This window comes from Equus caballus, chromosome 25 (genome assembly GCF_041296265.1).
Source record: "Equus caballus isolate H_3958 breed thoroughbred chromosome 25, TB-T2T, whole genome shotgun sequence".
In the NCBI taxonomy this organism is placed as follows: Eukaryota; Metazoa; Chordata; class Mammalia; order Perissodactyla; family Equidae; genus Equus; species Equus caballus.
The window spans coordinates 25,993,438-26,006,396 of record NC_091708.1 but is presented as its reverse complement, the minus strand read 5'-3'; the positions used below and the strand labels follow the sequence as shown (position 1 = coordinate 26,006,396).

At 47.5% G+C, this 12,959-nt stretch overlaps 1 protein-coding gene across 1 annotated transcript; it reads right to left on the bottom strand.

The window, feature by feature from the left end:
• Positions 1 to 4,052: 4,052 nt before the first annotated feature.
• Positions 4,053 to 11,834, bottom strand: LOC111770708 (translation initiation factor IF-2). Its single transcript, XM_070252018.1, has 3 exons — positions 11,825 to 11,834; positions 6,239 to 7,395; positions 4,053 to 5,946 (listed from the first exon to the last, which is right to left on the bottom strand). The coding sequence occupies exons 1-3, from the start codon at positions 11,832 to 11,834 to the stop codon at positions 5,902 to 5,904; spliced, it is 1,212 nt and encodes a 403-aa protein (XP_070108119.1). The 3' UTR covers positions 4,053 to 5,901.
• Between the last annotated feature and the right edge of the window lie 1,125 nt (positions 11,835 to 12,959).

The window sequence follows — 12,959 nt, the reverse complement described above, 5'->3', positions numbered from 1 at the left end:
ATAGTTAACATAGTAAGAAAAAAGTGTTCACTAACGGATTCTCCACAGAGCTTGGAAGCACATCATGACATAGGAGGGTTGATCTAAGAGTTTATTAAGCACATATCCCCAGGTTATTGATTTTTTTCCTGGTGGTGACAGGGGAAAATCAGCTCCCAAAAACATCAGTCAGTGCTTACTTTTAGACACTTAAAAAAAAGTAGGCTCAGTAAGAGCACCCCTTGTATAGTAAGCAAGTTATGTATTTAGCTTCTTGGGCAATCGATCATTCTAGTAACATAAACAGAAAGCAAAGTAGGCCCAGATTTCCACATTCCTTCTTCTAAAGTACCTTTCAGTTACAATTTTACACTAAAACAAAACAAAAAAGTTCTGGCTGTCTTGTGCTTTTTAAAGTTTCAAGTATCTTCCAAGTATTAGAATTTAAAACACTGAAATGTATTCAATTAAATAAGCTCCTGGCAGAATTGTCAACAACGCTCCACTATCCATTCTGGTACCGTCTCCAGATGATTCCTAATCCCCCTGGCTTCTCCCTACCAAGTACTTGGATACCACCTTTACCCTGCCTGCCCCCACTGCTTGGTTGTGCTTTGGGAATTGTAATTACAGTGATCCTGCCTTTAGAAAGTCCTCAGAGCACAAAGCCTCTTTGTATGACTGGGGCGCGCATGGGCACTTTCCGGGCTCCACGGCAAAGGGTGGGTAGTAGCAACATAGGCAGCAATGAAGGAAGAGAAGCTGGAGCCCTAAGATGGCCCTCAGTCTGGCTCAATACTGTTCAAGGGGTTTACTTATGGGTGCCCAGTCAAAAGGTTCTGCAAAGCCTCTGCACTCTTCCCATGGGAGAAGGAGGGGATCAGGACTGTCAGAAAAGGTGGGCAGATCACCACCAAGCCCAGAAGGCAAGGAAGCAGAAGGAAGCATGAAGAAAAAAAAGAAAGCAATGGCTGAAGCGCACTCCTCCGCACTGTTGTCAGTACCTCAGGGAATGAAGTCTCTGACAGTGAAGGCCATCACCCCAATGAGTCAGTGGTTAGTACTGGGATTACTGGCCCATAGTAGATGCTCCAATATGTACTGAGGCAGTGACAAATAGAAATGGCAAGCAATAGGATGTATTGGAGTATATGAGGAAGCCATTTGGTATAAACCTAATTCAGCCTGACTTTGTTTTTCCAAAAGGGCCTGACATGGCCACTGAGCACGCATTGTATATCTGCTTTAAACATTTACTATGGCAAGAACAAATGCCCTTAAGATAAAGATTCAACTTCTCTCCACATTGGCATTTCCTTAAGGATGAGCATCTTTCCTTGGGTAGGAACTGGTTGCTGTGCTCACCTTTGACCACCCAGCTCACCTGTCACCACCCAGCTCAAGACAACAGAACTGCCATCCTGCTGTGTCCACCAAGACAGCAGACCTACATGCTGTGCCCATCAATCGCTGTGCCAACAGAGCAGTCTCGTGACTATTGTAAAAGGGACATTTCAATCCTATGTGAAACAACCTCTTTGAGGGTATATAACCACTCTGCACACCCTACTTGTTTGGTGCCCTTTCTTCCTTCGGGAAGAAAGGCCCCGGGCCATGGTCCTCACATTTTAGCTCAGAATAAACTCACCCAAATTTTCATTTATACATTGGTTATGGATTATTTTCAGCAACAGCAACAACAAAAATCTGCATAGCAAGATAAATCTATTAGAAATTCTAAAAAACAAAACAGCCTAAAAGCCAAATGGAAAGTAATTTTTGTTCTTTATGAGAGTCCGAATGCCTATCTGCAAAACCGATTATGAAATGAATACTTGTTTTACTTTTAGCCTAGCCTACTGCCTCTGTCAAGCCTTCAAAAGTGCCACTTTCTAGCTCTGGGACAATAAAACACATTTCAATGGAAGATCAGTGAGCACCATCTGCACACACTGACATCAGAGGGGCTGAAGCAGAACGGACACAGACAGGTAACTTTCAACTCAGGGGACATCCCAACAGCACTGCAAAATGTCCTACTAATTCAATGCTTGCTACTCTCTCTTCCAGGGATGTATTTTGCCTCCTTCAACAGGGTCAAATGATTATATATATCAAAATTCACAATCTCTCTCTTATTTCTACACATATTTTACCACAAAAGCAGACAATGCAGGAACAGCTTTCCACATCCTGGCCTGACGGAACTACTGATAAACCCCAGTGCGATCCCATCATTCTCCTCCTCCACCTGCCCAGCATCACTCCAGCTAACTGTTCTGACCAGTCCCTGGAACAGCATTAATAACCATTTAAGGAGAACCAGATAAAAAACCAAACAAACCACTTTGGGTAAGGCCTATATGTGAGAACTGTTTACTCTCCTCGTGTGAGCATAAGACTATTTTTCTTAAACATTTTTAGTTTTAGTTACATACCTTTCCTTCAAAAAAAAATCCTTCAAGACAGCAGCAAAAACACAATGGAACTCTATTCATCATCCCCAATCATGTTTAAAAATAATAAAAAACAATTGAAACCACTGCAAATGTCCCTCTCCCGTGAGCCCACAGAACAGCACTCTGCCATCACAGCTGTTCTGAAAACCACGCTGGCATTCTGCGTGAGAGCAGCGGCAAGTCTAGCCTTGGTCCTTGCTTCAGCTCTTCTCCTCCACCCACGAAAAAATGAAACAGCAGGAAGCATAAACAACCACTTAATGGGGAACACAAATGGGTAAATATTTCCAAAATTGGCTAAAAAGCCTCAGGTTTTCAGAAATTCAAGAATGCTAGGGGCTGGCCCAGTGGCTCAGCGGTTAAGTGCACACGTTCCACTTCAGTGGCCCGGGGTTTGCTAGTTTGGATCCAAGGTGTGGACATGGCACTGCTTGGCAAGCCATGCTGTGGTAGGCATCCCACATATAAAAAATGTGGAGGAAGACGAGCATGGATGTTAGCTCAGGGCCAGTCTTCCTCAGCAAAAAGAGGAGGATTGGCAGTAGTTAACTCAAGGCTAATCTTCCTCAAAAACAAAAAAAAAAAGAAAGAAAGAAATTCAAGAATGCTAGTATGGGGGAAATAGGAAGAGAAAAATAACATTGTATTTCCCCCTGCAAGTGATCACTGTAAGAATGCAAAGGCAAATGTGGTACACAGCTACTTTCTCTCCTCCTATCATTCTTTCATGCCCTACAAAACAGCAAATATCACACGGGTCCAAATTAGTCCTACTCCTGCAGGAGGGGCAATAGAAGGCAGCCGGGGGGCTAGTTGGGGCAACACTGAAATGGAGTACAGCCCAGGGTCAGAAGTCTAAGGCAGTGCTTCTCCAACTTCAGTGGGCATCAGAATCTACTGGGGAGCTTTTTCAGAATCAGATTTCTGGGTCCCTCCCAATAAGACAAGTCAGAATGCCCCGGAGCACTTATATTTTGACAAAGCTCAAACTGCTGACCTAGGTCCATTAGAATGTTTAGAAAGATGGGGAAATCCTCCACACCTATCAGCAATTCCAAAATAAAAGTGAGCCATGGCAAACTAGGCTGTGCAGGTCAAAAAGAGGTGACAAAAGGATCACCAGCTGCGGTCTAACAGGCTGTGCTGGACAGGAGCCTGTAGCTAGTTTCCTTATTACAAGGTAAAACCCTGTGCTGTATGAAAAAAACAAATTTCACATGTGACAAATATTTCAAATATCTTAAAAAGTATTTAAAATAATATAATCAATATCCCTGTCCCTACACCCAAGATAAGCAAATCTGAATTTGCAAAAAAGGTCTGATTCACATGTTTTCAGTAATAGAATATTACAGCTATAACTATAGCCCTATCCAATCCCATTCCTCATCTTCTCTTCCCAGAGATCATCACTACTCTGAACTTGGTGTTAGTTGTTACCATGCGCGTTATTAATCTATTACTACGTATGTACACAGCCACAAATACAATAATTTTGCATGCTTTCAGATTTTACACAAGTGGAAACATTCTGTAAGAATTCTTCTGTTATTCGCTCCCTGACCCCATATTATATTTGTGAGAGTTGTCAACAAAAATAATCCATAGCCAATCTATAAATGAAAGTTTGGGAGAGTTTATTCTGAGCTAAAATGTGAGGACCATGGCCCGGGGTCTTTCTTCCCAAAGGAAGAAAGGGAACCGAAGAAGTGGGGTGCACAGAGTGGTTATATACCCCCAGAGAGGATGTTTCACATAGGATTGAAATGTCCCTTTTACAATAGTCGCAAACTGCTCTGTCAGCACAGCAATTGATGGAAACAGCATGTAGGTCTGCTGACTTGGTGACCACAGCAGGGTGGCAGGTCTGTTGTCTCAAGCTGGGTGGTGACAGGTGAGCTGGGTGGTCAAAGGTGAGCACAGTAATCAGTTCCTAGCCTAAGGAAAGATGCTTATCCTTAAGGAAATGCCACTGTGGGGGGAAGCTGCACCTTTATCTTAAGGCCATTTGTTCTTGCCATAGTAAATGTTTAAAGCAGAGATACAATGCGTGCTTGCCGTGCTCAACAGTCAAGGTCAGGCCCTTTTGGAAAAAACAAAGTCAGGCTGACTTAGGTTTACACCAAATGGCTTCCTCATATACTCCAATATATACTAATTTTTGCCATTTCTATTTCTCAGAGTCAAATATTTTAATCCACGTGGCTATAGATTGTTTTTCACCATGCTATACCATCAATTGTGCAGGACTATCTAACAATTTGTGTATTCCACTGCTGGTGGACATTTAAGCTGCAATGAGCATTCTTGTACTTCTTTTGGACAAGTGTGCAAGGATTTCTTTGAGTATAACCAAAAATGGACATTTTGGGTAAATAGGTATGTTTGCCCTCTTTCGATTAGACATCACTATACTACGCTTCAACACGGCTGGATCCAGTTATATTCCCACTAGCAGTGTATAAAAGTTGATTTCCCCACAACCTTACTAATACGGTTATCACGTCACTCAATTTCTGCCAATCAGATGGGTGTGAAATGGTATCTCATTGTTTCAATTTGCATTTCCATGGTTATAAGTCTTTGACAAGTAAATCTTCATGCTTTTATATATATATATCTGTCAAATATGTGTTTCTCAGTTTGGAAAAATCTAACCCGTCTTGTCTGAATCAGGGCAGCTCTTCCCCAGCCACCGCGCCAAGTCATCACAGTTAGAAAGCTGAGGTGCAGAATGCAGCAAGAAAACATCTGAGTTAAACACGGAATCATCTTGGACAAAGGGCCCCAATTAATGCATTTGCTAATTAGTCTCTCCCTTCCCCTTTTGTCAAATCTTACCTGCAAGACAATAGTACCAGCCTGCAACCTTAGAACAGGAGAAAGAATGGGAGTGGGGAGTGCAAAAACTAAAACATGTATATAAAAGTACTACAACTGTCTTCACTCAAAGAAAATGAAGTGATTGCAGACCAACCGCTATTACTCAACCTTGTAAGATACTATCCACTCCTAACAGACTCCTCTCAAACTCATCAGTTTCGCTCCCTCTTTGAAAGACTCCCATCTTTGTCTCCAGACTAGAGACTGTCCCCCTCCCCTCAGCAACCCTTTCATCTCCCTTCCCCCACAATGACTACATGTCCCCTCATTTTCCCCATTCTACAGCTTCTGGTTTCTAGCTCCACACGACCCTCTTCATTGCCTATAACATGTCACCCCCTCCCTCGCCTTAGAACTCCAAGTCCTCTCTTCCTTCCCTTTCCAAGATGCATCCACAGTAAACAATCCACTCAATCACCCACCCCAAAGAAAAACACGAATCGCATGCAGTACATGGCCCCCGGTTACATGCCAGGCAGGAGGGTGATTCGTCCCAGCTTCCTTCCCCCTTCGCCTGGGACTGCTGTCCTGTCTCTGGAGGTTCTCGAAGGGTGACAGGTCCAGACCACCTGGAAAAAACTCATTCGGCCTTCTGTTGCAGTTTACCAGGGCCATACGTGCATTTCTGTTTGAGGCATGAACGAAACTCGCGTCATTTCGTGAAAAAGACACCTTCACCGGCCTCTCCCCAAAGTAGGCTGGCCTCCCTCTTAGTAACCCCAGCTAGGACGCTTTAGTCCATGGAGCGGTAGGGAAAGTGGCCTGGCAGAAACCAAAGGGTCCCCGCGCTAAGAAGTTTCTGAAGCTCCTTCCCCCTCGCTCAAGAAAGCCCTCTTCCCCGAGAGCACAGCCCTTCCAGCAGTCTCTCCCCCTGCGGCTCCCCAGGGCACCACCAAGCCCCCAAAGCGGCCCCTGACCTCCGTCCGACGCCGCCAGAGATCCTGTCTTCTAAGCCAGGCCATACAGCGTTGGGTGGGCCTGCCTGGGCCCAGGGCCTGGCGCCCCTCCTCCCGATCAACCTCTCCCGGTTCTCGGGGGTGGGGGCTCTTCCTCCTCCCAGCCCCCTGCTCAGGCCCGCGCCGGCCCAGGATGGCCCTGAGTCCCAGCCAGGCTACGACTCTCGCCGGCTGTGTAAGCCTCAGTTTCCCCCTTTGCCCAGCGGAGACCTGGAGAGATCCTGCCCCGCCCGCCCGAGGCGTGGAGCTGCCCCCCGGGGGGAAGGCACGCTCCGTGAGCCGCTCTGTGCGGCGGGGACGCAGGGCTCCCAGGGGCTCGGGGCCGCACAAGGCTCCCCCAGACCGCGCTCCTCCCCTCGGCCGGGCCGCGCGGCTGCACCACACGCCCTTGCCCGCCCCTCTCCGAGACCACCCCAGACCCCTGCCAGTCTGGCCCGCTCCCGACACCGTACGCGCTCCCAGCGCTCGGCCGGAGGGGCCGCCACCCTGCGTGGCCGCCCGGAGAGGCCAGTGGCCCGGAGGGCTGAGGCGGCGGCGGAGACCGCAGCAGAAGCGCTTCCGCTCACGGCGGGACTGCGAGCAGCGGCTAAGGCTGCAACTCGACTCCAGCGCGGCCGGCTGAGCCTGGGGCCCGACTGCAGGCCTCTGCGGCTCCGGGAGGGGGAGGAGGCGGAGTCGGGAAGCGGCGGCGGCGGCGACGGAACAAGGGGCGGAGCTGTGGAGAGGGCGGGGCCGCCGGGCTGGGCTCCTGGGCGGGGCGGCACCGGGGCGGGGCGGCACCGGGGCGGGGCGGCACCGGGGCGGGGCGGCACCGGGGCGGGGCGGCACCGGGGCGGGGCTGCTCGCGGGGCGGGGCGGCTGAGGGCCGCCTGCCGGGAGAACCCTTCTCGGGGGGGTTGTCCCGCCCAGGGTCCGCCTCCGGGGCGCGGCAGGGGCTTCCGGGGCCAGGCCTCGCGCCCCGCAGGCCGGCCTGTGCCTGGGGCTCCGCTCGAGGCTGCCTCGGCGCCTGTGTTCGCGCCCGGCCGCCTCCCGGTCCCGGCTGTGCAGCCTCGGCCTCCTTCCTCCTCCTCTCACCACGCTGGAGCCGCGGTCTCCGCTCCGCTCCCGCTCCCGGCTGCCTCCTCCCAGTTTTTTTTTTTTTTTTTTAAACACATTCTTTTTTTTTTTATTTTTATTTATTTATTTATTTTTTTATTTTTTAAAGATTTTATTTTTTTCCTTTTTCTCCCCAAAGCCCCCCAGTACATAGTTGTATATTCTTCGTTGTGGGTCCTTCTAGTTGTGGCATGTCGGACGCTGCCTCAGCGTGGTCTGACGACCAGTGCCATGTCCGCGCCCAGGATTCGAACCAGCGAAACACTGGGCCGCCTGCAGCGGAGCGCGCGAACTTAACCACTCGGCCACGGGGCCAGCCCCTGCCTCCTCCCAGTTTTCCCGTTCGGACACTTAGGAGGAAACTCTCTCCCCTCCTCAGGCTGCGTGTCAGTGAGAAATCAGCCCCCCGCCGGGAGGGGACAGCAGAGGCGGAACCGAGAGAGAGGGAGACGCGCCACCTTCTCGGAGTCTAGAGAGCCGACTTGAATTAGGAGCAGAGGCCAGCCTGGCTCAGCCCTGGCCGCTCGCCCCTTTCTCTTTCTCTTCTTTCTTACTTTAAACGCCGTTGTTGTTAAAAGAGTTACGGGAAACTATCCCACCCAGTCCGGCTCAGTCTCAAAAGAGGGAGAGGCTGTGAGGTGAGGAAAGGCTTTTGACCTGTGCTGACAGTTTTCCTGAGAGAAGAAGCCTGCAGATTCTTGACCCCCTTGGCCACCCTCCCCTCCTTGGATGTGACAAATAAAAATGGATATATTGGAGTAATAGGATATATTGGAGTATACGAGGAAGCCATTTGGTATAAAACTAATTCGGCCTGACTTTGTGTTTTCCAAAAGGTCCTGACTGTGGCTGTTGCGCACACATTGTATATCCGCTTACACATTTCCTATGGCCAGAACAAAGGCCCTTGAGAAAAAGGTGCAACTTCCCCCCACAGTGGCATTTCCTTAGGGATAAGCATCTTTCATTCCTCAGGCTAGGAACTGATTGCTGCACTCACCTTTGACCACCCAGCTCACCTTTGACCACTCAGCTGGAGACAACAGAACTGCCACCCTGCTGTGTTCACCGAGTCAGCAGACCTACCTGCTGTGCCCATCAATTGCTGTGCTGACAGAGCAGTCTCGCGACTATTGTAAAAGGGACATTTCAATCCTATGTGAAACATCCTCTCTGGGGGTATATAACCACTCGGTGCACCCCACTTCTTTGGTGCCCTTTCTTCCTTCGGGAAGAAAGGCCCTGGGTTATAATCCTCAGATTTAAGCTCAGAATAAACTCACCCAAATTTTCATTTATAGATTGGTTATGGATTATTTTCGTCGACAGATGTGATGCTGGTCACTGAACCCATTTCCTTTTCTGTTTCTCTGACTCCAGTATCAAAGCCACAAAGGAGCAAGGTAACTCAGCCATGTGCTGAGAGTGCCTCTAAATACAGCCATGTGGGTCAGGGCACAGCTAAATTGCTGACTAGATCGTTTCAATAAAGTATTATCCTCAGCCTTTCCCCACATGCAGCCACCACTTGGGGACTGAGCAGAGACAGCTGCAAGTTGACAAGGCCCAGTGTGACAGTGGTAGGCTGGCCCCATGAGAGAGAAGTGTCAAGGAGTCTTTGGCAACAGACCTTTCGGATTCCACCCTGACACTTAGGAGGTGCATGGCCTTTCATTCAGTCATCAGCAATGTTAGGCACTGGGGATACAGTGATGAAGGTAAAGTCCAGGCCTTCAAAGATGTGACAACCTCCTTGGAGAACGGTGAGATATGTTCTTAGAAGTTAGAAATGAGTAGGAGTTTACCAGGTAGAGCAGGATGGGGAAAAGTGGAGTGGGAAGACGTTCAGACTATAATTGGCCAAGGGACCTAGTATTTCCTGAATCTCGTTCTTGATTTTCTGGTCACAGAGGAGGCAGATAACATTGATAAATAAATGGCAAGTAATAGGATATACTGGAATATAAAAGGAAGCCATTTGGTGTTAAACTAATTCTGCCTGTCTTTCCAAAAGGGTCTGATGAGGCTGAGCATGCATTGTACATCTGCTTTAAGCATTTGCTGTGTCCCAAAGACAAGAACAAATGTCCTTAAGATAAAAATGCAACTTCCCCCACATTGGCATTTCCTTAAGGATAAGCATCTCTCCCTAGGCTAGAAATCGATTGCTGCGCCCGCACTGTGACCACCTAGCTCCAGACAGCAGACCTGCTACCTGCTGTGTGAATAGCTGTGCTGTGCCAGCTAGGCAATCTCGTGACTGTTGTGAAAAGGGCATTCCTATCATATGTGATGTAGGCTCTTTGTTCCAAGACAGTATATAAACACTCTGTACACCTCACTTCTTTGGTGCCCTTCTCTCCTTGGGGAAGGAAGGCCTCCGGCTAGTCCTCAGATCTGGCTCATAATAAAATCGCCCCAGTTTTCATTTATAGATTGGTTATGGATTATTTGTGTTGACAACATCATATTACAAGTTGGGGCTTCAGTCCCAATGTCCACCATAGAATGCCCATAAACCATGCCTGTAAACTATGGCATTCTTCTCTCTTTTGATATGGCTCAGCAGCCTTGAACAAAATCACACCTATTTTCATCGCAAAGTCCAAACCCCAGTTGAAGCTTTTACAATTCCAATTTGGTCAAACGCCTTGCCCAACAGCCCTAGAAGAAAAGGAGCTGGCAAGCGGTTTAATCCAGTAACTAAAGGAGCCCACTGGGGCCAGCCTGGTGGCGCAGCAGTTAAATGCACACATTCCTCTTCGGCGGCCAGCGGCCGGGGGTTCGCCAGCTCAGATCCCGGGAACGGACATGGCACCGCTTGGCAAGCCATGCTCTGGTAGGCATCCCATGTATGAAGTAGAGGAAGATGGGCACGGATATTAGCTCAGGGCCAGTCTTCCTCAGTGAAAAGAGGAGGATTGGCAGCAGTTAGCTCAGGGCTAATCTTCCTCAAAAAATTAAGTTAAATTAAATTAAAATTAAAAAAAAAAAGGAGCCCACTGAGGCTGCCTTGCAGGCAAAGAAGAAACAAAGGAGAGGGCCAGGCCAGGCCTTGGGCCTCCTCACCTTGCTAGTTAAGGGGTGCAAAAGAAAGAATGGGCAACGTTCAGATGTGCTGTCATCTTTATCTCTGAAATTTTCCATCGCCAGCAATCATCAGGAAGAAAAAAGAGCATGATGCGTTTAGGAAACCACAAGTTACATAGGGCTGGAGCACAGCCAAGGTGATGAGTGGCAGGTTAAGAGGAGACCAGAAGAGGAGACCATGAAGAGTCTTGAATGCATTTGGACTCAACCCAAGTAGGTAAAGGGAGCTGTTATAGGGTTTAGTGAGAGAATGACATGATCAGATTGAATTTTGGCAAGACTGGCTGCTGTGAAGAAAATGGATTGCAGAGGAACAAGAAGAGAAGCAATAAAACTGGCTAGAAAGCTATTTGGCAAGGGATGAAAGTGACACAAACTGAGGCAGAGATGGTAGGAATACAGAGATAATAAGGTGTTAGAATCACCAGGACATAGCTGCTGAGGAAGATGAGAGAGGATCAAGGAGAAGGATTTTGGGCTTGGGCAGCTGGGTGATAGTATTGCCATTCCAAAAGATAGAGGAACAGAGAACTATGATCCTGGTGAAATCAGTTCATTTCTGTTGTTACCAAACCAGGTTTGCTTTTGCCCGCTGCTCAGAAAGCCAAACACTGAGACGATGAGATTGCAGCAGAGAGAGGGTTTAATCACAAAGCAGCCATGCGAGGAAGTGAGAGCATGAGTCTCACATCCACTTCCCCAAAAATACGGAATCAGGGATATTTATGGTGACGTGGATTAAGGCTGCCCCAGGGAGAGAAGCCCAAGGCATCCTGGCCTACATGCCAATCTGTATGATCCGATTCATATCTAAAGTTATACGACTGCATGATAGCCAGACGCCACCTGCACTGACACCATTTTAATGACTTTTTACATGATCTTTCCTTTGTCTAGTAAAAATAAGTCACGTATCCACGCCTTATAAATTTAGTCCTAACCCTCAACACATTGCAGCTCTTCACTGCCCATGGGTCCTGTCCGCATGCTATTTTCTCAATAAAAAAGCACTACTACCAGACTTTGAGTCCAAGAAATCTTTCTTTTGACTCCTTAGCTCGCCAAGCACTCATCAATGGGATAGGGGGCAAGGCAATCTGAAATGTGGAGATAGGTGATTGGAGGCGAGGAGAGGTGAGGTAATTGATGACCTGCACAAGCGTCGTCAGACTTCATGGCTCTTCAAAAGACCCATGTTCACAAAATGGCGATGTTCTCATGATCTGAGGGTAGAGTTTTTAGCCTCTTGGCATCAAAAGGTCATCTATCAGACATCTGCATGGGCCCAGTTGATGAGTTGGTGGTCTCGACTGGCCTGGAGTGGACAAAGGGGTTCTAATTCCTGAAAAACAGGTCACATACCCATTACCATGGTGACTCAGGCTCCAAGAAGATGTTATCTGTAGAAGCCTAGTGGGAGTCAGATAGCATATTGCCTAAACAGCACAGTTAACAATGGGTGGTTAAACAGCTAAAAGCTATAATCAGTAGTTGCAAAAAGGAAAAAAACTGTAGTTCCTAGGTACTTAGTCATCAATGACTAACTCTCTGCCAGTTTCACTGTAACCCTCCCTCTCCTCATCCATATAAGGCCCAGGGGCTGAGGGAGTCTACAATTACTAACGTCCTTCTGAGATTCGTATCCAGAGATTTACAAAGGAGAGGCAAGACGGCAGATTGCCCATTTCACTTTTTGTTTCCTTTTTTTTTAAAATTGTGGTAGAGTATACATAATGTAATTTTGTCATTTTAACCATTTTCAAGTATACAATTCAGTGGCATTAATTACTGACTTAACTGAGGCTGTCATAAAAATATACCATAGGCTGGTGGCTTAAACAACAGAAATGTGTTTTCCTCCAGACTAGAAGACTGGAGACTAGAAGTCCAAGATCAAGGTGCCAACACGGTCAGTTTCTGATGAGAGCTCTCTTCCTGGCTTATAGGTGGCCAGCGTCTTGCTGTGACCTCAGGTGGTGGGAAGAGAGAGAGAGCAAACTCTCTGGTGTCTCTTCTTATAAGGGCACTAATCTCATCTTGAGGGCCCCACCCTCATGACCTCAAAACCTAATTATCTCCCAAAGGCCCCATCTCCAAATATTACCACACTGGGTGTTAGGACTTCAACATATAAATTTGTGGGGGACACAATTCAGTCCATAGAAACTACATTCACAATGTTATTCAACCATCACCACCATCCATTTCCAGAATGTTTTATCATCCCAAACAGAAATTCTGTGCCTATTAAACAATAACTCTCCCATTCTCTCCTCCCCGCAGCCCCTGGTACCTCTATTCTACTTTCTGTCTCTATGAATTTGCCTATTTTAGGTACTTCATACAAATGGAATCAACAATAATTGTCCTTTTGTGTCTGGCTTATTTCACTTAGCATAATGTTTTCAAAGTTCAACTATGTTGTAGCATGTATCAATTTTATTCTGTTTTAAAGCTGAATAATATTCCACTGTATGTATATACCACACTTTGTTTA